The sequence below is a fragment of the Artemia franciscana genome, chromosome 21, assembly GCF_032884065.1.
Source record: "Artemia franciscana chromosome 21, ASM3288406v1, whole genome shotgun sequence".
Classification (NCBI taxonomy): Eukaryota; Metazoa; Arthropoda; class Branchiopoda; order Anostraca; family Artemiidae; genus Artemia; species Artemia franciscana.
Window position 1 is genome coordinate 33,419,447 of NC_088883.1, and position 22,697 is coordinate 33,442,143.

The window sequence follows — 22,697 nt, forward strand, 5'->3', positions numbered from 1 at the left end:
AGAAAATACTGAACCTCCTCAAAGGGTCAATTTAGATAATCGATAGTTTTACCTCTAAAATAAGAAAAATCATATCAGACGGAACTTTTGAGACAGAAAATCAATTTAAAGTGTCAAAAATTTAACATAGCGTATCATAGATCCAGAAACATGCTGCCGCGTGACGCTGTATGTGCAAAGCTTTAATGTTCGGCGTGGTATTATTTGCGCAATGTTGCGATGTGCCGAATTATATTGTATGCATTCAGGTGTAATTCATCCTAATAAAAGCGCACCGAAGTCTTATATAAAATAAAATCTTAATCAAATTTTATATGAGTTTACATAAAATGATTTATAATGTAACAAATTGAAATATCTGTGCAAATCGGATTTTTACATTTAAGTCCAAGTTCCAAAATTTTCATCATAGGTCCTTCAAATGAACATAAATTGTAAATTTACTTCTCTCTCTCTAAAATCTCTTCATTAGCGGTTATATTGAACTAAATTTACAATATGGATGTTTTGGTAATGACAACTCCCATCGCTTAGTGGATCAATATAACAAGTTTTATCCAAAAGGAAAGTTTTTCAGAGAAAAGTTAAGAGCTACATTCAGCCTAAGACGAACACAAATAGTAACTTAAATAGTAATTCAATCGTGAAACAAATGTAAATCACTATGGGTAAATAAGTTAAGAGTGACACGAATAGAAACTGTATAGGATCAACGCCACCAGCACTTTACTGGACCAGCACTTTACTGGAAATAATTACCACTGGACACCAGCACTGGACACCACTGGACACCAGCACTTTACTGGACACCAGCACTTTACTGGAAATAATTTTTCTTTGAAGCTGCGAGTTTTATGTGTGTCATAACTTAAAAATAAAGCCAAGATAATTGAAAAAAAAGTTAATGTTGTAATAAGAAGCAGCAGTCTCAATCATAAGTAGCTACAGTCGTAAGCAGTCACAGTCGCAAGGAGTCATAGTCAAAGCAGTTTTAGTAGTTGTAGCAATGGGGTTAGCAGTAAAAGTAATAATAGTAGATGTGGTTGTGGCAGAAGTAGTAATATTCAAACAGTATTTTTTCTCTCTTAACATGCCCTGAAAGTTTCAAATTAATACCCTAAATCGACCAGCATAATATACCTGTGCCGGTTGAATGAAAAGGTTGTGTTTTTGTGGTATCTTTCTTACCGGTTTGAGGTAAAATTTGTGGTTAATTATTATTCCTGTAATGTGCATGCATCGCTACTATTTTAAAAGAAAATTCAGCTTTTCTATAATAAATTAATCTCTTGCCACTTTTCCTTTTAAATATCTTGTAAATAAAGTTGGCTTTTCTTGAAGTTGTATATACTGCCTTTACATTCGCACACTAAACATGGAAAGAAGCAAGGAAAAGCAGCACTACCTGACCCCCCCTCTGATTGACAGGAGAAGCAAGTCCTTAATTTATGTCCATATGACATAAACATATGTAACATATGTCCATATGTTTCACCCCCTCTCACAATTTCTTCAAAAATTAAGATAATTTTGTACACCCTTGTCCAGAATTACAAGCACAAAAGACAGGAGTATATTTTTGTTTCTTGATAGATTCCCCCTCCCCTTTTCCAACAACTGAATCAACCGTTGTGGGATATCAAATTAAAATCATTGAAATAAGTACCGAAACCAAATGTTGAAGATGCTTGGAGACTTGATATTTTTTTCTAATTAGGTCCCGACCATCCTCGTTGGATGTTTTGGGGCCATTTTTCCTGTTAGCTCATGCTAATGGCTTGGTAAATTGTTCTATCAGGTAAGGTACGTGATATCTGGGCTAACTTGATGTTGTCGAAATCCAAATTAAATATCCATTACTTTCATGGTCTGCCACAAATTAAAAAACAAATTTGTCTTTTTTCTTTTTTTTGCTGCCACACGAATACGAAATTATTATTAGGATTTAGTTTAAAGAGTAGAGAAATTCATTCAAAGTTGTTTTGTTTATTTGAGGGCAAGCTGTGGTTAAAACTAAAAACATACAAACTCCACTATGCCCTTAACAAGCCACGGGGCATACTAGGATGTAAATTACCCTCTACTTCAAACACTGATACAAACAAGATAATTATGAGCCGAATTTGAGTCATAAATTGGCATGTGTGTCTTATATTTTAGCAATTCTTCTCTATTTTAAGGGGAAAGTATATTAAAACCTAATCTACTTAATATACAAGGTTAAGAGTGATAAAATTTAGGCTAGTAACCCAAAATTTGGCTCGGGATGGAGACCAGAATAAAAAATTATATTTCATTTGACAATTTAAATAAGGAACTAATTTAACTTCGGAAACTGAGGATTTCGGATGGAGAAGGCCCTAGCCTCTCCCCCTACTTAGACCCGATGACGGAAGCCATGTTCTCCTTCAGCAGCAGATCTAGGGGAGCTGTTAGAATAATAAAAAAAAATAATTTCAACGAAAAAATTAAACTTTTTGCAGCTGGAATTTTTTTTAAAAGGTCCTGCAAGAGCTAAATCGTTAAATTGGATGTTCTCTCTGTATACATGCCCTCAGCATACATAGTTACTATTTCCTAGGCCTGAAGAAGCTAGAAGGCTAAAGAGCCTGCGCCAAAAGTATCATTTTCTTAGGACTGCCTCGCTTCATTAGCATTTTTCTTAAGAGTTCTCCTCCACAAAAAAATATTACTTTGTCTTTCACTTTTGAATTTAGTTTCAGAAACCTCATGTATGCAGTTGCCCTCATTTCAGATACTCACTTAATTTCACGGTTTCCTCTCGTTATCACTCAGATCCAACTAAAGAGACGCTTCCTGGCAACTCCGCCGAGAATAACAAGCTATCACCACCGATATTTTGCCAAATTTCCAACACAGAAGCTGCTGAAGCGCAGAATTCTGATCAGTTTGCTGCAGAATCAAGGGATGATACAAGAACCGAAATGCTCAGACGCACACAGCCATGTGACAATAATGCCTCCTTGCTTGATACCGGCATCGTGCCCTCTCTGGCTTTGGTTTTGAAGTGAAACTCAAAGGAAAACAAAACAACGAAAAGATGGTACTTCCTTCAAGCAAAGCAATCACGATGTCAGAAATACCTTGGACTGTGAAAATTAAAAACAAATGCACCAGAACAGTGAACTCATCACAAGTATTGTGAAAATATTTAAACTTTGCTGGGCATAGAGTATCCCCATTTGTGGCTACTGAGACGATGATAAACTTTAGAGCCGGGGTCAAATGTAATCGCTTATGTTGTTTATACAAAAAACCAGGAACGAACTGTCGAAAACAAAAGATATCATTGATCTGTTTGCCATCAGGAAACCTCGGAGACTGAATCTGATACTATAGTATTCCTTTTTCTTCTTTTTTATTCATTTTTCTTTTTACTTTGGTTTTGAGTCTTTTAGAACAAATTAAATAAAAAAAACTAGTTTTGTTAACTGAAAGTAAGGAGCGACATTAAAACTTAAAACGAACAGGAATTACTCCGTATATGAAATGGGTTGTCCCCTCCCCAATCCCTCGCTCTTTACGCTAAAGTTTGACTCTTTGCCACAATTCTACTTTTTAAAACAATTAAAAACTTTAGCGAAAAGAGCAAGGGATTGCGGAGGGGACCACCCATTTCATATGCGGAGTAATTTCTGTTCGTTTTAAGTTTTAATGTTGCTCCTTACTTTCAGTTAAAAAAACTAGTTTTTTTTATTTAATTTCTGAACGTTTTTGAATTAATGCATGTTTGATTTTGGCTCTCCGCACATAAATTATTAAAATGAAATTTGCATATTAACTCTTTTTTTGGCTAAATGGCTTTCTCTTAGCTGTGATCAGACGATTTTGACAAATAAGGGGTGGGGAAGGAGGCCTAGTTGCGCTCCAATTTTTCGGTTACTTAAAAAGGCAACTAGAACCTTTAATTTTTAACGAAAGTTTCTATTAGTAAAAATTATACGTAACTTAAGAATTAACTCACGTAACAAACTTTTATATTCTTATATTTTTATTATGTATATGAGGGGGTGTGTCCCCTCTTTAATACCTCGCTCTTTACACTAAATCTTAAATTTTTCCCAATTCTTTAAGAATAACCCCTGAATCAGAAAGGCCGTAGAATAAATAGTTGAAATTACTAAAAATACTTTAGCATAAAGAGCGAGGTATTTATCTTCTCCTAAATACCTCGCTTTTTATGCTAAAGTATTTTTAGAACCCCTCATATGCGTAGTATTCTCTGTTCGTTTTTAGTTTTAATGCTACTCCTTACTTTCAATTAAAAAAACTTTTTCATGTTTATTTTTTCATTGTTTTTTTTTATAGTAATGCTAGAAAATCCCGCGCCCTTTTCATTGAATTTCTCTTCCCCCATGACATACTTCACCAAGGAAAGATCCTCCCATATAGCCCCCCCCCTCAACCCCACCCAAACCAAAAAATCCCCCTGAAAACGTCTGTACGCTTCCCAGTAACCATTACTGTATGTAAAGATTGGTCAAAGTTTGTAACTTGCAACCTCTCCCCCAGGGACTATGGGGGGCAAGTTATCCCCAAAGACATAGTTATTATGGTTTTCGACTATGCGGAACAAAATGGCTATCTCAAAATTTTGATCCGTTGACTTTGGGAAAAAAATGAGCGTGGGAGGGGGCCTAGGTGCCCTCCAATTTTTTTGGTCACTTAAAAAGGGCACTAGAACTTTTCATTTCCGTTAGAATAAGCCCTCTTGTGACATTCTAGAACCACTTGGTCGATACGATGACCCCTGGGAAAAAGAAAAAAAACAAACAAACAAATAAACACGCACCCGTGATCTGTCTTCTGGCAAAAAATACAAAATTCCACATTTTTGTAGATAGGAGCTTGAAATGTTTGCTATAGGGTTCTCTGATACGCTGAATGCGATGGTGTGATTTTTGTTAAGATTCTATGACTTTTAGGGGGTGTTTTCCCCTATTTTCCAAAATAAGGCAAATTTTCTCAGGCTTGTAACTTTTGATGACAAAGACTAAATTTGATGAAACTTATATATTTAAAATCAGCATAAAAATTTGATTCTTTTGAGGTATCTTTTAGCATCAAAATTCCGTTTTTTAGCGTTTCGTTTACTATTGAGCCGGGTCGCTCCTTACTACAGTTCGTTACCACGAACTGTTTGATAATGAATGATATTTAAAGTATAATCTTGTTTTTTGTTACAGGCATGACTCAAATACACGCAGATTCACACTAACAACATGATCTGACAAAATTGATACCAGTATGCCCCTCTAACACTGTTCTCGAGTTACATTGGTATCCTTAGTCCTTTGCCATTATTCTCAAGATCTGCCGGTAATATCCTTAAGAATTGCAGAAGATTGTAGTGATACTTCAAATGCAGCAAGTGGGAACCGAGAATAAAATAGATAATCCAGAGATATAATCGCCATGGAGAATCAGAATCCAAAAGCATATAAACCGAGGAATTGTCAGACTCCAAGCTAAGACCTGTACTTATTTTAACCTTATTTGGGCTTATATAGACATTTCTTAAGATTAATGAATAAAAACTAAAAAATAGTCTTGAAAACATACCAGCAAAATTGGAGGCGATATCAATGTGATTAATGAACCATCCAGCGTAAATTCCTGCTTGTAATGAAACGGATAAGGTTAGCATCACAAGGATCAATGTGAGGTCACAGCCAGCAAAAGCAACTGCTGTCAAACATACTGCAGGGCCCATATGACCTGAATAAAAACATATATAGCATTATGACTGTATACTAACACCATTAAGCCATTGATTCACACAGAAGAAGTTTGGGAACATCTAAGTATTGTATATCTAATGAACATCTATTTAACATCTAAAACATGCTACTCTACAAACGCTTATTTTTGTATGGGATTTGAAGAAGAATGAGAGGTACATTTAAAGTGAATTGAAAATTTCAGTTAAAGTTAAAAAATTTTTTCCTTTTTTTTCCTGCTTCCTTGTATTTGTTCAAGTTTTGCTCAACAATACCTCCTCATTGCCATAATAATGTATCTCGTCACACGGTCAAACTTTTGCGTAAAGAGCGATGAATTATGGTGTGATACACCATATACAGGATAATTTTTGTTCGTTTTGTCTTACAACAGCGACCTGGATTTCAGTTGAAACGCTTATTTATTCTTAATTTACGAACGTGTTTTAGATTCAAAATTTTCTGGATGTTCTTAAAAGAATAGTGTATAGAAATGCTATACAATAAACTTCATTCAATATTTGATATTAAAGTATTTTTGGTGTTTTTTTCATCGTGTTTAATAGATTATTTACAAAAGCAGAAAGGAAAAGTTATAAAGCTAAAACACTAACTATATACAAAAGAAAGTTTTTTTTGTTTTTCTTTTCTTTTTTGTAAAGCAATTTTTATTCTTTCAGCGTATCACATCATTAAGTTAAGGGCAACAGAGAATCCTATTACAAGGATTTCAAGTTTCTACATACAAAATATGAAATTTTGCTTTTTAGGAAAGATAGCAAATATTTTTTTATTTGTTAGTTTTGTTTTCCAACGAATGACAGTGTAAAACCAATAGTGCTGGAAAAATGGATCTCTTCAGGGAGGAACTCATTTCAGGGTGGAACTGAAAGCTCTAGCGCCCTTTTAAGCAGACAAAAACATTATGCTAGGGGAAAAGGTTCCTTTTTGTGCCAGTTAGTGACATTAGCTACGTTTTGACCCCAAATACAAACAAGTTGCAACAGTGCAACCCAGTTTCAGAAGAAGTAATTCCACACGGTTGCATATTTCTCCCAAAATTACCCCATACTTGGTTCATACAACATAAATGGTCGACAGACGACTATTTCAAAGCTTCAATTAACTAAGTTGATTCGCCCGATTATCCGTGAAATCATGCGTTAATATGCCAGAAGAAGGATCACGAGGGCTCATCAAAAAGGGATTTAACCATTGAGGAAGGATATCTTAAAGATGGATTTTTCTTGGGATGGATTTCTTATTAGCAATGGGGATTTTCCAGGGAAAGAGGAAATTTTAAGGCATTGTTTACAAAAACGGGACACACCTGATACTCATTGCGGGTGGGGCCAATTTGGCTTTCGACACTTGTTTGTCTGTCATTCCATACAAATTAAAGGTCCTCAGTCAATTGTAAATTCTAAGTCAACCTTCCAAAGACCAGGTTTGCCTTGTTTACCTTTCATTCCAGGCAATCTAATGGATCCTATGCATATTTCTAACTCTTAGTCAACCTGCCTGAGACTCTAGGCTGTCCCTTTCTAAAAGCCAACAAACTAGTATTGTTCAAATAAAAGAGTCACACTTACCCCCCCAGTTCACCCGTGCCATTTAAATAAACACTTGGAAAACTATAGATTTTATGACTATCTACCTTAGTTCTGCCCTAGGAATGACGCATGGACGGATGATAGATAGACTTATTTGTTAACAAATGAGCAAACATCACTTTTATACGATTAAACAGTTCGTGGTAACGAACTGTAGTAAGGAGCGACCCCGCTCAATAGTAACCGAAACTCTAAAAAATGGAATTTTGACACCAATAGTTACGTCAAAAGAATCATATTTTAATGCTGATTTTAAATATATAAGTTTCACCAAGTTCAGTTTTACCCACCAAAAGTTACGTGCCTGAGAAAATTTGTCTTATTTTAGAAAATAGGGAGGAGCACCCCCTAAAAGTTATATAATCTTGACGGAAATCACACCATCGCATTCAACGTATCAGAGAATCCTACTGTAGAAGTTTCAAAGTCCTATCTACAAAAATGTGGATATTCGTATTTTTTGCCGGTAGACCAATCACGGGTGCGTGTTTATTTGTCTGTTTTTTTTTGTTTTTTTTTCTTCTTCCCAGAGGTGATTATATCGACCTAGGGCTATAATATTACAAGACGGCTCATTCTAACGGGAATTAAAAGTTCTAAAAAGTGTCCTTTTTAAGTGACCAAAAAAATTGGAGGGTATGTAGGCCCTCTCCCACGCTCATTTTTCCCCAAAGTCACCGGAACAAAATTCTGAAATAGCCATTTTATTTCCATAGTCGAAAAACCTAATAACTATGTCTTTGGGGACAACCTACTCCTCCACAGTCTCTGAGGGAGGGGCTGCAAGTTACAAGCTTTGACCATAGTTTACATATAGTAATGGTTATTGTACATGTAATGGTTATAGTGTACAGACATTTTCAGGGGATCTTTTGTTTTTTTGGAGGGGAGAGCTACGTGGGAGGATCTTTCCATGGAGGAATTTATTACAGGGGGAAGAGAATTTCAATGAAGGGGTCGCAGGGTTGTCTAGCATTATTTAAAAAACAATGAAAAAATAAATATGAAAAGTTTTTTCAACTGAAAGTAAGGAGCAGAATTAAAACTTAAAACGAACGGAAATTATTAAGCATACGAGGGGTTCACCTCCTCGTAGTTCCTCGCTCTTTACGCTAAAGTATTTTTCGTAAATTCAACTATTTATTCTACGGCCTCCAGAGGTCGTTCTTAAGGAATTGGGACAAAATTTAAGCTTAATGTTTAGAGCGAGGTATTGACCAGGGGGTGAACCCCCTCATATACGTAATAAAATCATAGGAATATTGAAGTTCGTTACGTAAGTTAATTCGTAAGTTACATATATTTTTCACTAATGAAAACGTTCCTAAAAAGTTAAAAGTTCTAGTTGCCTTTTTAAGTGATCAAAAAATTAGAGGGCAAATAGGCCTCCTCCCCCACCCTTTTGCTCAAAATCGTCTGATCAAAAATAAGAAAAAGCCGTTTAGCAAAAAAAAAAATAATACGCAAATTTTTTTTTATTATTCATTTGCGGAGAGCCAAAATCAAACATGCATTAATTCAAAAACGTTCAGAAATTAAACAAAAAAAAAAGTTTTTTTTAACTGAAAGTAAGGAGCGACATTAAAACTTAAAATGAACAGAAATTACTCTGTATACGAAAGAGGCTTTTCCTCCTCAACGCCCTGCTCTTTACGCTGAAGTTTTTTACTGTTTTAAAAAGTAGAGTTAAGAGAAAGCGTCAAACTTCAGCGTAAAGAGCAGGGCGTTGAGGAGGAAAAGCCCCTTTCATATACGGAGTAATTTCTGTTCGTTTTAAGTTTTAGTGTCACTCCATACTTTCATTTAAAAAAACTTTTTTTTTTATTTAATCCTAATAAGGGCTTATGCCAGATTTACCTCTCACTCAATCGGACTATCTGTCTTGGCTTTTTCTACAATTAGCATGGCTTGATGCCCGCAACTACTTGTTTTTAATTCAGAGGGGATCAAAAATTCATTTAATTCAGGTTGTGCGTCAATGTCAGTTCAGGTGTGTCAATGAGTTTCATTTGCCTGAAAAAGGATCACGGGGGTTCGTCCATGAGGGATTTAATTATTTAGGAGGGATATCTTAAGTAGGTATTTTTCTTGGGATAAATTTCTTATTAGCAATGGAAATTTTTCAGGGAAAGAGGAAATTTTAAGGCCTTATTTACAAAAACACTGGGAATTTAATTTAAAAAGCGATTTTCTTACTGATATTTACAAGCAACCTTGAAGCTTAGAATGAAAAAAAAGTTATTTCATATATGACAACGGCTGCTCCATCTCCTGCCCCTTGTTCGTTACATTAAAGAAATTTAATGCTGTAAAAATGTGTCGAGTTCAAATTTACCGGCCTTTTTTTGGTCTAGATCGGTGTTTATTTCTTTGTTTCTTCTTTAGGTGTGATCGTAATGAACCAAGGTCTTAAAAATTGGGAGAAAGCTCATTAGACGAAATATTGAACATTCTACTGATCAATCTCATTACCAAAAACTACCATTTAAAAACAAAGTAGCATTTTCTATTATTTTGTGGCATTCAAACAAAAGTTTTAACTGAAAAGATGACCAGAAGCCATCCAGCCAAAACTTTGATATTATCAATCAATTTGAATTTATAGAAAAATTACTTAATGAGCCTTCCGCTTTTTGAGCCAATCATGGGCTGGTGTATTCGTTTCTAAACTTATACTTCCACGTCTTACTTCCACAAAGAACGGTTAACACAGACCGGAATCATTTTAGGACGGACAAAATTATATAATATGGGTATAATTTCACATCAGCCACTAATAAGGAGAGTCAGTATATATTTACGTAAGTGAAGGAAGTCTGTCTATATTTTTCTTTCGAAAATTGACACCCTAACATTTTCTGGCCTGAAAAAAACAATCTAGCTATGTCACAACTGAAAGAAAAATCGTTTAAAATATTAATTTGGGGGAAAAAATTTGTAAATGACGTCATATTTATATACATTTCAAGACAATAAATCACATCATTTTACCCCAAGGAGTGGTTGCATCATTTTTAGTATCTATGGCGGTTTCAAAATAACGTAAGATGACAATGGCACCGAACAGCTAAAGAAAAAGACATGCAACAACGAACAGCAAAAATTACATGGAATTGCAAAGGACAACGTTGCACAACGAATTCCGTGGTTAAAATACAAAGCAAAATCAGAGTATAACTAAGGAACATATTAGTTTAGCATACTTAAGAGGTTAGAAGACAAAACAAAATTTCAATGATACGTAGGAACGCGTTAGTTTAGCGTGTGTGAGTCTTTGATTGACATACGGGGACAAGGATCTAAATTTAGTATCTATGACGCGTGCAAAATTACACAAGGCAACGAATGACTCTAAATAGGAGTTTTCATGGTTGTTACTGTTTTATATGACAAAGCAATTGAAGTAAAATCATGACTAGACATTGGCAGAAAAACGCAGGTAACATAGAAGTTTGAAGGTGAGCCGGTCACCATCTAGGTACTGACCTTCTGAAACGTAGGAGATGGATATACCTTAGCCACGTCAATCGTATTCCATAGGATCGACATCACACGCATTTTACAAAACGGTGCCTTGAAAGGAGGTACAAAAGAGGTAAATCAAGAAATATCTTGTGACTGCAGTATAAGCATGGTCTGAGTAGTTTGAGATGTCTGAGTAAACAGGGATTAAGAATATTAATCCCCAAGATAAAAACTATTGTTTTTATCCTCCAATTAATTTATGTGAGATGGGTAACAGAAGCTTCGAATTCTATAATTGATAATATTTCTGTAAAAACTAGTTATGTGTTCCTTACTGAAGTGTCCTACCATAATTGATCCTAAACCCAGCAATAAAAGTGCGTTTTAAGTGTCTTTTGTAGAAATACTTTTGAAGTTTATTGGGAAACTCAAAAATGCAGATATTGAGTTTTTATTTTAGGATAGTAAAGTTATGGGCATCAAATTTAGCAGAAAGTATGAACAATTTAAGTTGTTATTTCATGAGTGTTTGGAGTTTAAAAGGAGAAGTGAAGATATACATTGCCAATTAAACCGTGAATTACAAAAAGATTGCTAACCTCAGTGGGAAAAAGGCAAGAGACGTATAAAAGGTGTGTGAATAGAAAGCTAATAGAAATTCAAATAGTCTTATAAAAAAGTAGATTTGATTTCAATGCAAAGAAACTTAAAGACTATAAAGGGAGCCTAGCTAAAAATTGGCTAATGATTAGGTCTGTAATAAACCAGTATAGTGAGCCAATATTTCCCAATATGCCTCGGAAGAGAGAAAGGGACGTGGCTAATAGCTTTTGTAAGCTTTTGTACACTTTTCAGATGTGGGGCTGAAACATATCAACATCGGTAAATTGTGTAACATTTGATGGGGAATGGGAGTTGATGCATGCATTTATTTTTAGTCAGTGAGGTCATATGAACTTGACCGAAGACATTTCAAAAGTGTAAACAAAGAAGCTAGAATGGACTTTATGACAATACAAATGGTATAAAAAATTCACACAGTCATACCTAGCCATCTGTTGTATCTTTTCAATCAATGTTTTGGATTTTAGCTTACCTTAATTGCTTGAAAATTGCGTTGTTTTCAATCTCTTTAAAAAGAAGTGATAAGAAAATGACAATAACTACTGACCAATATCTCTACTTCCTTTGATTTGTCACATTTTTGGATAGACTTTTGTTAACGATTGTCTTCTCAGCTTTAAAGGTGGCTTTAAAATTTCTGTTTATTATGAAGTCTTTTGACAATTTTGACCATGATATTTGAATGGCAAAATTTGATGATACTGGAATATGGTTTAAAAGTCTGAAATTGATAGCTTCATGTCTTGAAAAAAGAATGCAAAAACTACGGTAGGATATAATATTTTCTGAGGAGATGGTAGTACAGTGTGCCGTACCACTATCATCTGTGCCGGGTTCCCCATTATTCTCTGCATACATGAATGACCTGAATAGATGTCTCAAACAGCTGTCGACGGTAAAGTAAATGGTACTAGTACTGGTTAGTGGTAAGGTAAGTAAGTGGTAACTGGTAAGTAAGTGGTAACTGGTAAGTGGTAAGGTACTGGTGAGGTAAGTGGTAATGGTAATACTTTGAAGTTTTGCTTATTCAATTGTATTTATAAGTATAAATTGAATATTTATCCCCCAAAAGATTTTTCCATAAGAATGTTGTATTTTCCTCTTAGTCATCCATATATATTGTATAGTGTGAAAGTTTGTATATTGATGCTCACTAGCCGTTTATACCTGATCTGTTTGCAGCAAAATAAGTCTGTGAGAGTTTTGACTAATGATTTATCTTGGAGCTTGGTAAGTCGTTGCAACCACTTTTAAAATTCTACGCTTCTTTTTCATATAATGCATATTTTTTTATGCGTAATTTTTTTTCTAATTTGTTTTCTAATGGTTAAAAACCTAGAAATCTTAAACCTGTTAGATTACTTATCCAATTTCCACCAGATCTGGAGTCCAAAAAAACTCCCAGTAGATTTAAAAGGTAAGAAGGTCCTTGAGGAATTATTTTCTTCTTTGCAATATATTTTTTATAACCAATATTCAAGAGATTTATCAATTGAATGATTTTGGAGTGAGTATACGCTTGGGTGTCATTAAAATGTCATGGAAAATGTCATTAACAGTTAATTCATTGAAAGGAAGCAGTTTTCTGTGCATTTCTTTGTTCTTGTATATCTGACTCAATTAAGAAAATTCACAAGTTGTTTCATTTAGTAGACTTCAATTTAGTGTCATAGAATGGAAACGAATTTGTAAAACTTGAAGTCCGAGAAAAACTATAAATCCTTGCATTAAAAAGAATTATTAGAAAGTTATAAGGGAAGCGTAGAGGTGCAAGATGTTCAAGAATTTATAAAGATGCCGACTTTCTAATATTTGGTTTGATTGTTAGGATATTGAGCATCTTCAGTAGGCTTAAAGATGTCATCATTTTAGCACAGGTGAAGCTGGTTTTAGTGTATTCAAGTTTTGCTTAGTGTATGGTATTTTCATATTATTATACTGAGTTACCCCTTGTTGAGTCTCCTGGGTTAACTTGAAAGGGTTGAGTTATGCCATTTTGAATCGAAAAAGTACAATTTTGTAATCTTGAGTTTAAGGTATTTTCGTAGGTTTTTATCATTTAGTTGGATACCTGGAAGTAAGTAATGACCGTTGGTGTTTTTTAAAGTTATTTTAGACATGGTCCAGCGCAGTGGCGAAATAGACAAAGTTTATGATTTTGGGGAATTCTAAGCTAAATAAAGTAGACGGAAGGCACACGCGTCTGTGCTGGAGTTCTTGAGAAGAGGAATTGTCATTAACAGCTAAAAGTTCATTTGAATTGAATGACAAGAAATCAGTTGGGCTATATAGATGGGGTTAGTGGACATGTATCATTAACTTTTAAAACAGAGTCAGAGAAAACAAATTGATAACAGGCGAATAAAAATTTGAGGAACCTGTTTAGGCGTAATATTGACTCTTGGGAAGGGGTAAGATATCCTTAAAGTTTAAAATAGAGTCTAAAAAAAGTCCACAAAATGTAACTGAACTTTTGGGGGAAAAGTCTATCTAGGTGTTTTAAGGGAACTAGACATTGTTAATTTTTAACATCCAGTCAAAGAAAAGTTTTATATTTAGGGAATAAAGTGCTGGAAGAATTGTCTACTGAGGTGTTAGGTGTGTTAAGGCCTCTCAGGGGCTAATCATTGTTTTCTAAGAATAAAGCCAAAGCAAAAATAAAAATGAATATTAGGTAAATAAAACAAAGTTGAGGAGGGAATGGTGCAGGGACAAAATGTAAATATTTGGTATTACGAGGAATCGTAAGGAATTCGAGAAATGTATGAGTGCGTGTGTTAGGGTTCCTGGGGGGGGGATGAGTCAAAAATGTCAAAATTCAGCAAAGTGAGACTTAGAACTCCAATAGAGAGTAAAGCTGAATTTCTCAAAACAGGGAGGATTTAGTTATAAAAATCAAAATTACACTTCTTAGTACCACTGAAAATATCAATATATTAATTTGGTAAATTAGGGATGGGATAAATATCACCTGGAGTTTCACAGGCATAACTTGTTTCACAAAGTTTTTCATGTTTAAGGTATCTTATATTTTTGTCTGTGATAGCAATATACTCTACTCTTTAATTGCCTCAACTGACACTTGGCTATTTTACAATTAATATTTATAGGAGTTACTTACCAATCAAAGTAAAAATCTTTCGAATCCACACTGTTGAGAGCCACTCTTTTTGCTTGCATAAGTCAGCCAATGGACTTACCGCTATACTCGCTAACCAGGTAAGAAAGTAAGGAAACGCAGTAGCCATTGAATTCTTAAAAGAGAACACGTTAAAGCATCATGTACATTCCATAAAACCAATTAATGATAACGAACATATGAATAAGAATTAAATTGTACAAACAGTAACCGAAACTGTAAAAAGAAGATTTTTGGTTGCAATATTTGCACCATAACGAACATATTTTAACGGTGATTCTAAGCATATACAATTAATCACAGTTGACCAACTATTGCTACTGCTTTTGATATGGAGTTTAAGTGCATCCAGATTGGAGTGGAGTGTAAGTGCAACCAGATTGTCAAAAGGGTGGAGATGTAATATCTCAGGAAAAGAATTGGGTACTATGTCGAAACTTTCAGGGAATATTTATGAAGATATAAAACTAAATCAAAACGTACTATATGTATGTAGGTTCTCAAAGGGGCACGTGAGGAATGTCTCAGGAGCGATTGAGGTTACTAAGTTGAAGCTCTCAGGAATATTACTACTTTTATTGGTGCTGCTATTATATCTAATGCTAGTTCTACTCCAACCGTCACTAAAATAGTAAGTATACTACTGGTACTACTGTTGAAAAAAATAAAAAAAAATGTAAGCACATTTGGGATGTAAAAAACGTATAAATAAAATGAGCTGAAGAGGATGTAAAATAAAACAAAAAGATACTATTAGTATTCAGATAGTCTGAATGGTATTGTTGCAATATCACATAAACGGTTAACGGTTCTATGTTGGAATTTCAGGGCAATTGTTTGAGATATTGAACTTACTCAAAAAATATCATCAAAGCTAGCCTAATTTCATTACAAATACAGCAAATCAACTTGACTGAAGCAATTACTGCAACCGTGTGGCATTATATCTTTTGCAACTGGGAAGCCTAAAATATAGTTAATGATACTTTAAAATGAATTTGCTTCTCAGAGTTTTAAATTGATTGCAAATTGATAATTGATGTAAAGTCGTAGTTTGGTGCTCTAAATGACAGGAAACAAGACTTTTATCTGGTCAAACCTGTGTGGTTACTTAAAAAAGAGGTTTAAATTTACGGTTAATTGAGCTCTCTCCCAGTTATCTTGGACCTGCTGCAGATTTGAAACAGATAAGTTTCACAAGATGCTGGCTCTAGAATATTTGGGTGATAAGTCTAACTCTAGTATTGGGCCATTAAGTTTTTTTTATCACTTGAAGCTGTAAGTGTATTTAGTTTCAAAAGCATCTAAAGGTGCTAAGGAAAAAGAGTATTAGTGATCAAAATTTGGAATACAAATCTAATTTTTTTTTTCAAGTGTACTTACGCTCTTTATGTCAAATCCTAGTATGTTTTTCATATAAATAGGCAGCTCTGTTAAAAGTATCAGGAATCCCCAATTGTGGCCTATGTTGGCTATCAATATGGCGTAGAAAGGCAAGGAAGTAAAAATGTCTTTCCAGGGTACAGAAGCCACCTGTAAGAAGGTTTAATTAGATATTCAATTCAAGTTTAGTTGCTTTCGGGACTAAGGGTAAAAGTATATTCGAATACCTTAAAAAAAGTAGATGAACTGCATAAAATGTGTATTGAAACGTTTGAACAATCTTATATTTCAGGGGGAGGGCCCCAAGTCCAATGGTTCTCACCCTCTATTCTCTTTGTGAGTACCTAAAGGAAAGGCAAATGTTTACCATAAGGAATAGGATATGATTCAAAGAAGAAGATGGTTCATTTAGCAGGGTTAGTTTATCTGGAAAGTAAACAACGGGTATTTCAACAAAATCACAAGTGTTGCCGCAAATGTTTCTACAGTTTTATCATATTATTTTTATGTTACGGTCTTGTGCTTAGGCGATATGATCAATTCTCACATATGCAGTTATGTATTTATTTCGTCAGTTATGTGTTTTTTCGTGTTTATCTTTTTTTATAAGAAGAGAAATCATATCTGTTGTTTTCATGCCACTGAGATTAGTAGCTTCAATTTTTAAATTTCGAAGTAACAAGTCGCGTTACATTATTTTTCCATCATAGCTATAATTTTACGCATTTTAATGATTCTAATTTTGAATTTCAGTTACTGTTTATGTTTCTAGGAGTTTCTTTTATATCATTTAACGCTTGGTTAGTTTTCAAAGTAGGCAATAAGCCAAAAAATCTTTTAGCTATTGATGCTCAATAGCGCTATAAATTAATATTTCTGTCATAATACAGTTATGAGTTATCAATTTTTGAGTAAACTCACAAGTAATAATTTTTTTGATTTTATTAGAGAGTTCACAAAGGATATAGTAAAGGTCTTCACTAGAGACTGTAAGAATAGGCAATACACTCCCCTTAAAAATGTATCACTTGTTTCCCGAACGAGTTCTTCTCTGACCATAAATCAGTTATATCCACACGCCAAAATTAAGTTAAAGGTGGTGAAGGAAGTGTCAGCTACAGCTAAGAAATTTGATATCCAGAAGTTCCGTGATAAGACTATTCGTCAAAATCTTGCGATAGAAAATAGGTTCGAAGCCTTATGCTTCGATAAATCCGACAAGTTCAGAATGTCTTTGGATATCTGTATCAGAGTTTCTAGGAGATGCTGCAGTGGAAGCTCTAGGGTGTAAGAAACAAAAGAAAGAAGAGTGGATTAGGGAAGAAACTTGGCAGCTGACTCAAGAAAGAAAAAATCTGAAAGTTCTTTTTGATGAATACTCACCAAGTCATTTATCTAGTAAGCTTAGTGATAGGCAATACTGTGATAGTTTAAAACAGCAGTATAAATTTGCCCATAGGCGAGTAAAAACTTTTGCCAGGTATGACAAGAGAACTTATGTTGAGAACATAGCAGCGGAGACAGAAGGATCGGCCGGTCGGGGTAGTAGTAAAACCGTTTATTTGCTTACTAAGAAGCTTTCCTGTGCGCAAACAAACCCTTGCCCCTTCATAGAGGATAAAAGGGGGTAGATGCTTACCAATTAGGTAGATGTCCAAAACGGTTGGAATGAATATTTCTTGGAATTTCTGAACCAGCCGATACTCGTGAGCCACTGTTGGTGCCTGAAGTTCCCCTATTTAACTTGAACATCTATTTGAGCCCCATCCTCTTTCAGAAAGTTGTAATAGCCCTGAAGTCGCTAAAAATCCGTCAATAAAACCTTAAGACAAGCATTACAAATTTCAATTCCTTTTGTTCTGGTAGGAATATGAATAACATCATTCATGTTACAAATGCTTTAAGTTCATTCAATGCTCTCAGTCAGATAACATCTAATTGCACGATCAGTAATTGCACGATTTCACTATGACAGATTTTTCCGAAATTGCCGGATTTTTGCCACTTCACATTTTGCCAGCAATTCCCTCTGCCTGATAACTCAATTCCAGGTATCTTCACTGATAGACTGACTTCTAACCAAGTCTCTTTACCAAGTCCCTGGTCCAGCTCCACTTCGGGTTTTCAGCTAAGGGAGGATCTTGGTCTTTTCTTATGAATCCTTACATTAAAGTTTCTCTCATACAATTCTAGGCCTAGCATTACTGCTTTGATGTCAAATACTCCATTAGTGAAGACTAGCATCAACCATAAAGGCTTCTGACTTGAGAACAACAGTTGGCAGTACTCTGATCCCCTTATTCTAGGTTCTAAGTATTTTATTAGCAGGTCAGGATATAACTCGATTAAAAACCAAGAGCTTGGGTCTCCTGTCGAAGAGATGTTTCAAGGGGAAAGTTCTTCACATAGGCTGCCGTTGACCACCGCTTTTGCTGCTGCATGAAGGTGCAGGTTCTTGTAAAATTACAAAAATATACTTCAAAACGAATACTTATCCATCGTCAATTTCCAAAGCAAATCGCGGACCTCTGAATCAAGAGCTTTGATAAAATCAACACATATTAATACCCATTTAAGACCACTTTCTAATTACGCATATTTTCTATGGAGGAAGTCCCTTAAAATAACAAGAACATGCTGAACTTTCCGACTCTTTATGCTCCCGTGTTTTGTCAACCAAAATCTATCTTATCAGTTTTTTTTAGCCTATTCATTAGGACTTTTGAACATAATTGGATATAACAGGGGAGTAAAGAGATTTGCCTCCAGTTCCAATGCTATATTACCTCTCTTTTCACCACTAATATGATAATAGCCAGAGGGGGAGCAGGAGTAGCCTATAGAACATGATCAAAGTTCCAAAAAGCGCCACCGTAGCGGAATAATTCGAATGGGCCGAAATCCAAACGTAAACGTTAATAACCAGATAGCTGTCACTTTTATCGAGGAACCGAAAAGAATACCCAAACAATTCAGAGAGCCGGACATAAGATCAAGACTCTTTTAAGGGACTCTGGTTGTCTTTTCATTAAATTTTTAATCATGAACTCAATCTCTGATGGTTCATAAGCAATAATTATGTGACAATGCATTCACACCATAGTTTAGTCATGATTAACCATAATGATTAAATGATTAATAGATATTAAATAATTATTTATAGAGTGTATACGGTTAATATACGGTTTAATATACCCCCTTTAATATACGGTTTATATTTACTTACTTTTCTTTAATATTTTTTGGCATGAAATCAACAAGCAGTTGTTTAGTATTCAGAGTCAACTGGAAGTAAACCATCTTTCCTTATTTCTCCGTTTTTTTCCCCCCAGATTTTTACCTGGAGAGTAGGTAAAAGCCTCCTTTCCAGGCCAGCTCAGACTTATTGGGTATTTGGGTGTAATAATCCTTATAGAACAATTTATACATTTCAAACAGCTTGCCTCCTTCAGAAGTTTAGATTCTCTCTTTTTCTCTCTGTTTTTTCTCTCTTCTCTCTCTTGATCTTTCTTGGTAAACTATCAAAGTCCTCTTTAACTTACCTTTTTTGTTGGACTAGCATCATTTGCTATAGAAGTTCTTATGTATTTTTTCTCTGCCTTACTGATTCTTGGATGTGTGTCAGGGCTATCAAAAACAAGAAGAAGCCAGAAAAAAGTCCATACGAATCCAATGCATCCTTCAATGTAAAAAACAGCCTCCCAGCCTAATTTATTGATGATAAGACCAGTCAAAAGAAGACCTACCACTGTTCCAAGCTGCTGACCTGTAAAAAATTAAACGATAAACAAATCAGAAAAAGATCAGAAAACTGTATCCACGGACCCGACCCAAAGATAAATCAATTGAGGCCCAGAACCTCGCTAAGTACAGTCTGTTCAACGCAGTTTTCAATAATGATACCAGGTTGGTAATTTTTTAAGAATTTTTCTTACTGTTTTTGATTCAGTATTGTAATCTAAATTGTTGACTCGTCACTATTTCTGTAATTTTTAACCTTTTTGTTTTTACCATATTTCTTCCTTTTTACTATTACCGTATTTCATACCTTTAAAGAAAGATTGCATATATATTAGTGGACTAACAATCCTTAAGTGGACTAAGGCTTAATTTTTGAATAAATGAAAATAAAGTTTGTGTTTCAGAAGCACTTTGAAGTAAAGCAGGACGAAGAAAGAAAGTACCAAGGATTCTTCAGCTTTATTTTGCAATAACTGGATGGATTAAAATGATTAAAAATTTAGGAAGATAATGCAACAATATCTAAGGTATAATTATATTGAAGAATGAAAAAATTTTAGTAATTGAAATAGGAACAACATACTTTAATCGATTTAAAAATCGTAAATTGTGGGTTAATTTTGTACAGAGGTGGTCAGAATGAATATGGAAAGACAAAAGCTCATCAAGAATTATCCGCAAATTTCTCTATATCTTAACACTTCTAATTCTACACCCAGAAAAAACTAATTCATCAATCCCAACTTAAGCCACTCCTTGCTTAAATCTCCCAAAACATAAATTCTGTCTTAGACATATTTGCGACTTATCGATTACAAGAAAACCATTGGATAACTGAATTCGTTTTCGACGCCATATTCTCGATCAATAATGAAGGGGTTTTAGCTTCAACTAGTACCACAGTATCATCTACAAACATCTACAGACAATTAGGAAGATCATTTATATATATCAATAATTGTAACGGTCCAAATATAGACCCCTGGGGAACTTCAATATCATCCAGAGAGTTAGGCTGAGACAGATGGCTCTGGACTTCTTGGAATCTGCAATTTCGTAGATATGACTTTATTAAATCCAATCCTCCTCCAAGAATTCATAAATTATTAAACGAAATGGAATGATTTAGAATATCAAATGTTTTTGCTACATCGTAAATATTGCACGATACGTAAATAAAATTATTCAGTAAATCGTTAATTTTAAGCAAAACGGTTGTACCTGCTTGTTCAGTAGAACGACCTGAGCTAAAACCAAACTGGATGTTGATTAAAATATTTTTAATCCAAATAAGATAAAATTCTTTTTTGAAATAACTTTTTTTTAATCTTTAAATGAAGTAACTATTGCAGTAGGTCGGCAATTATTTAGCATTAAATTTATCGCCTTTTTTACACCGTGGAATAAGTTGGGCATTTTTCATTTAGAAAGGAATACCCCAAAAAACAAACACAAATTTAAAATATAAACTGGAGGTATTTGAAGCACATGTGCAAGGTGTTTCAAAAGATTAGTTGAAAGTCCATCCAAACTTAATGAATTACCTCGCTTTAAACCTATTCGTTTTTTTTCAAAATTCATCAAAACTAATTGAGTAAAAAACATACCCGTATCCTCTGATTTAGGAAAGTACTCTTTATATGAATGAGCTGAAGTCGAACCAAAACCACGAGTAACATCAGAACCAATGCTAGCAAAATGAGGAATTAGAATTGTTTCAAATCTTTCTTTAATTAGATCCAATATTTTCTTTTAGATTTTTCACCAAAAATTTTTTTGTAATTTTTAAATTGTATATTATTATCAAGTGATGAATATTTTATTTTTATCTTATACAAGCTGGGTCCCGGCAGCTTCGCCACCGGGCCCCCGCACGGCCCGCGGTAGGCTTCTATATAGGGATTCTCATTGTCCCTTGTGTTCTACTGCCATTTTTCAAAGATATTTGACTATTAAAGTAAGTCCAATTTCTAACAATGATATCTGCTAAGCTTCAAGATTTTGGTTTTCTTTTTTAAGGTTTTTGAATTCTTGTAATCTCTTCTTTTACAATTTTCTTTTCTTTTTTTTAGATTTTTACTTTTATTTTATTTTTTTTTATTTTTTATTTTTTTTAGGTGTTTACCTTTTATTATTTTTTTTTTAGTTTTTTTTTCCGAAACGTGCCCCAGCAACACGTGTGCAAGATGCTAATTTTAAACTGCGTAAAACTTGCGGATATACAACTGGTAATTCCTCTGATATACTCTAGTTCCTCGACACGCATTCTGTTTTTACTTTCTTTTTCAGCCACAAGCCAGGAAAAGCAGTGCAATGAGCTATTATGGCTACAGAATAATGGTTCGTCAGGATGAAGAGAATTATATTTTAAAATGCCGTCAATTGTATCACCAATACATCGTTGATATGAATGCAAATATTGGATCAGAAAGTTTGCTAATCGTCCGTCTGAATCAGACCAGGCTCTGCTCTGAACAATACATTCATTTGCGAGATGCAGTTGTAAATGACGGTAATACTACTAACATTGGAAGAGTAACGATTTTACCTTCGTCATATGCTGGCAGTCCACATCATATGCATGAGTATGCTCAAGGTGCCATTAAGTATGTTCGTCACTATGGTCGTCCAGATTTATTTATTACATTTAAATGTAATCTATCTTGGGATGAGATACAGCAACTTTTACTTCCTGGACATTCGCCGGTTCATAGACATGACACTACAGCCCGTGTCTTCCAGCAAAAGTTGAAATCACTGATAAATTTCATAGTAAAACTTAAAGTGTTTGGGTCAATGCGATGCTGGTTGTACTCAGTGGAATGGCAAAAACGAGGATTGCCACACGCACATATACTAATCTGGCTACATTATAAAATTACTTCCAATGAAATTGACGATGTGATTTCCAGTAGAATACCTGATGTAGATGTCGATAGGGGCTTACATGACACTGTTGTAAAAATATGATACATAGAACTTGCGGTGAAT

At 34.5% G+C, this 22,697-nt stretch overlaps 1 protein-coding gene and 1 long non-coding RNA gene across 2 annotated transcripts in view; one reads left to right on the top strand and one right to left on the bottom strand.

Annotated features, from left to right (window-relative positions):
• LOC136040961 (uncharacterized) overlaps positions 1–22,697 on the top strand; it is a 289,351-nt gene that overhangs the window by 37,281 nt on the left and 229,373 nt on the right. The window lies entirely within an intron of this gene.
• Positions 1–22,697, bottom strand: part of LOC136040956 (putative inorganic phosphate cotransporter) — a 105,372-nt gene that overhangs the window by 11,921 nt on the left and 70,754 nt on the right. The window contains exons 5-8 of the mRNA XM_065725409.1: positions 19,508–19,731; positions 15,966–16,115; positions 14,565–14,697; positions 5,584–5,739 (exon numbers count right to left, since the gene is read on the bottom strand). Of these exons, the coding sequence (XP_065581481.1) occupies positions 5,584–5,739; positions 14,565–14,697; positions 15,966–16,115; positions 19,508–19,731 (663 nt within the window). The remainder of the gene's footprint in view (positions 1–5,583; positions 5,740–14,564; positions 14,698–15,965; positions 16,116–19,507; positions 19,732–22,697) is intronic.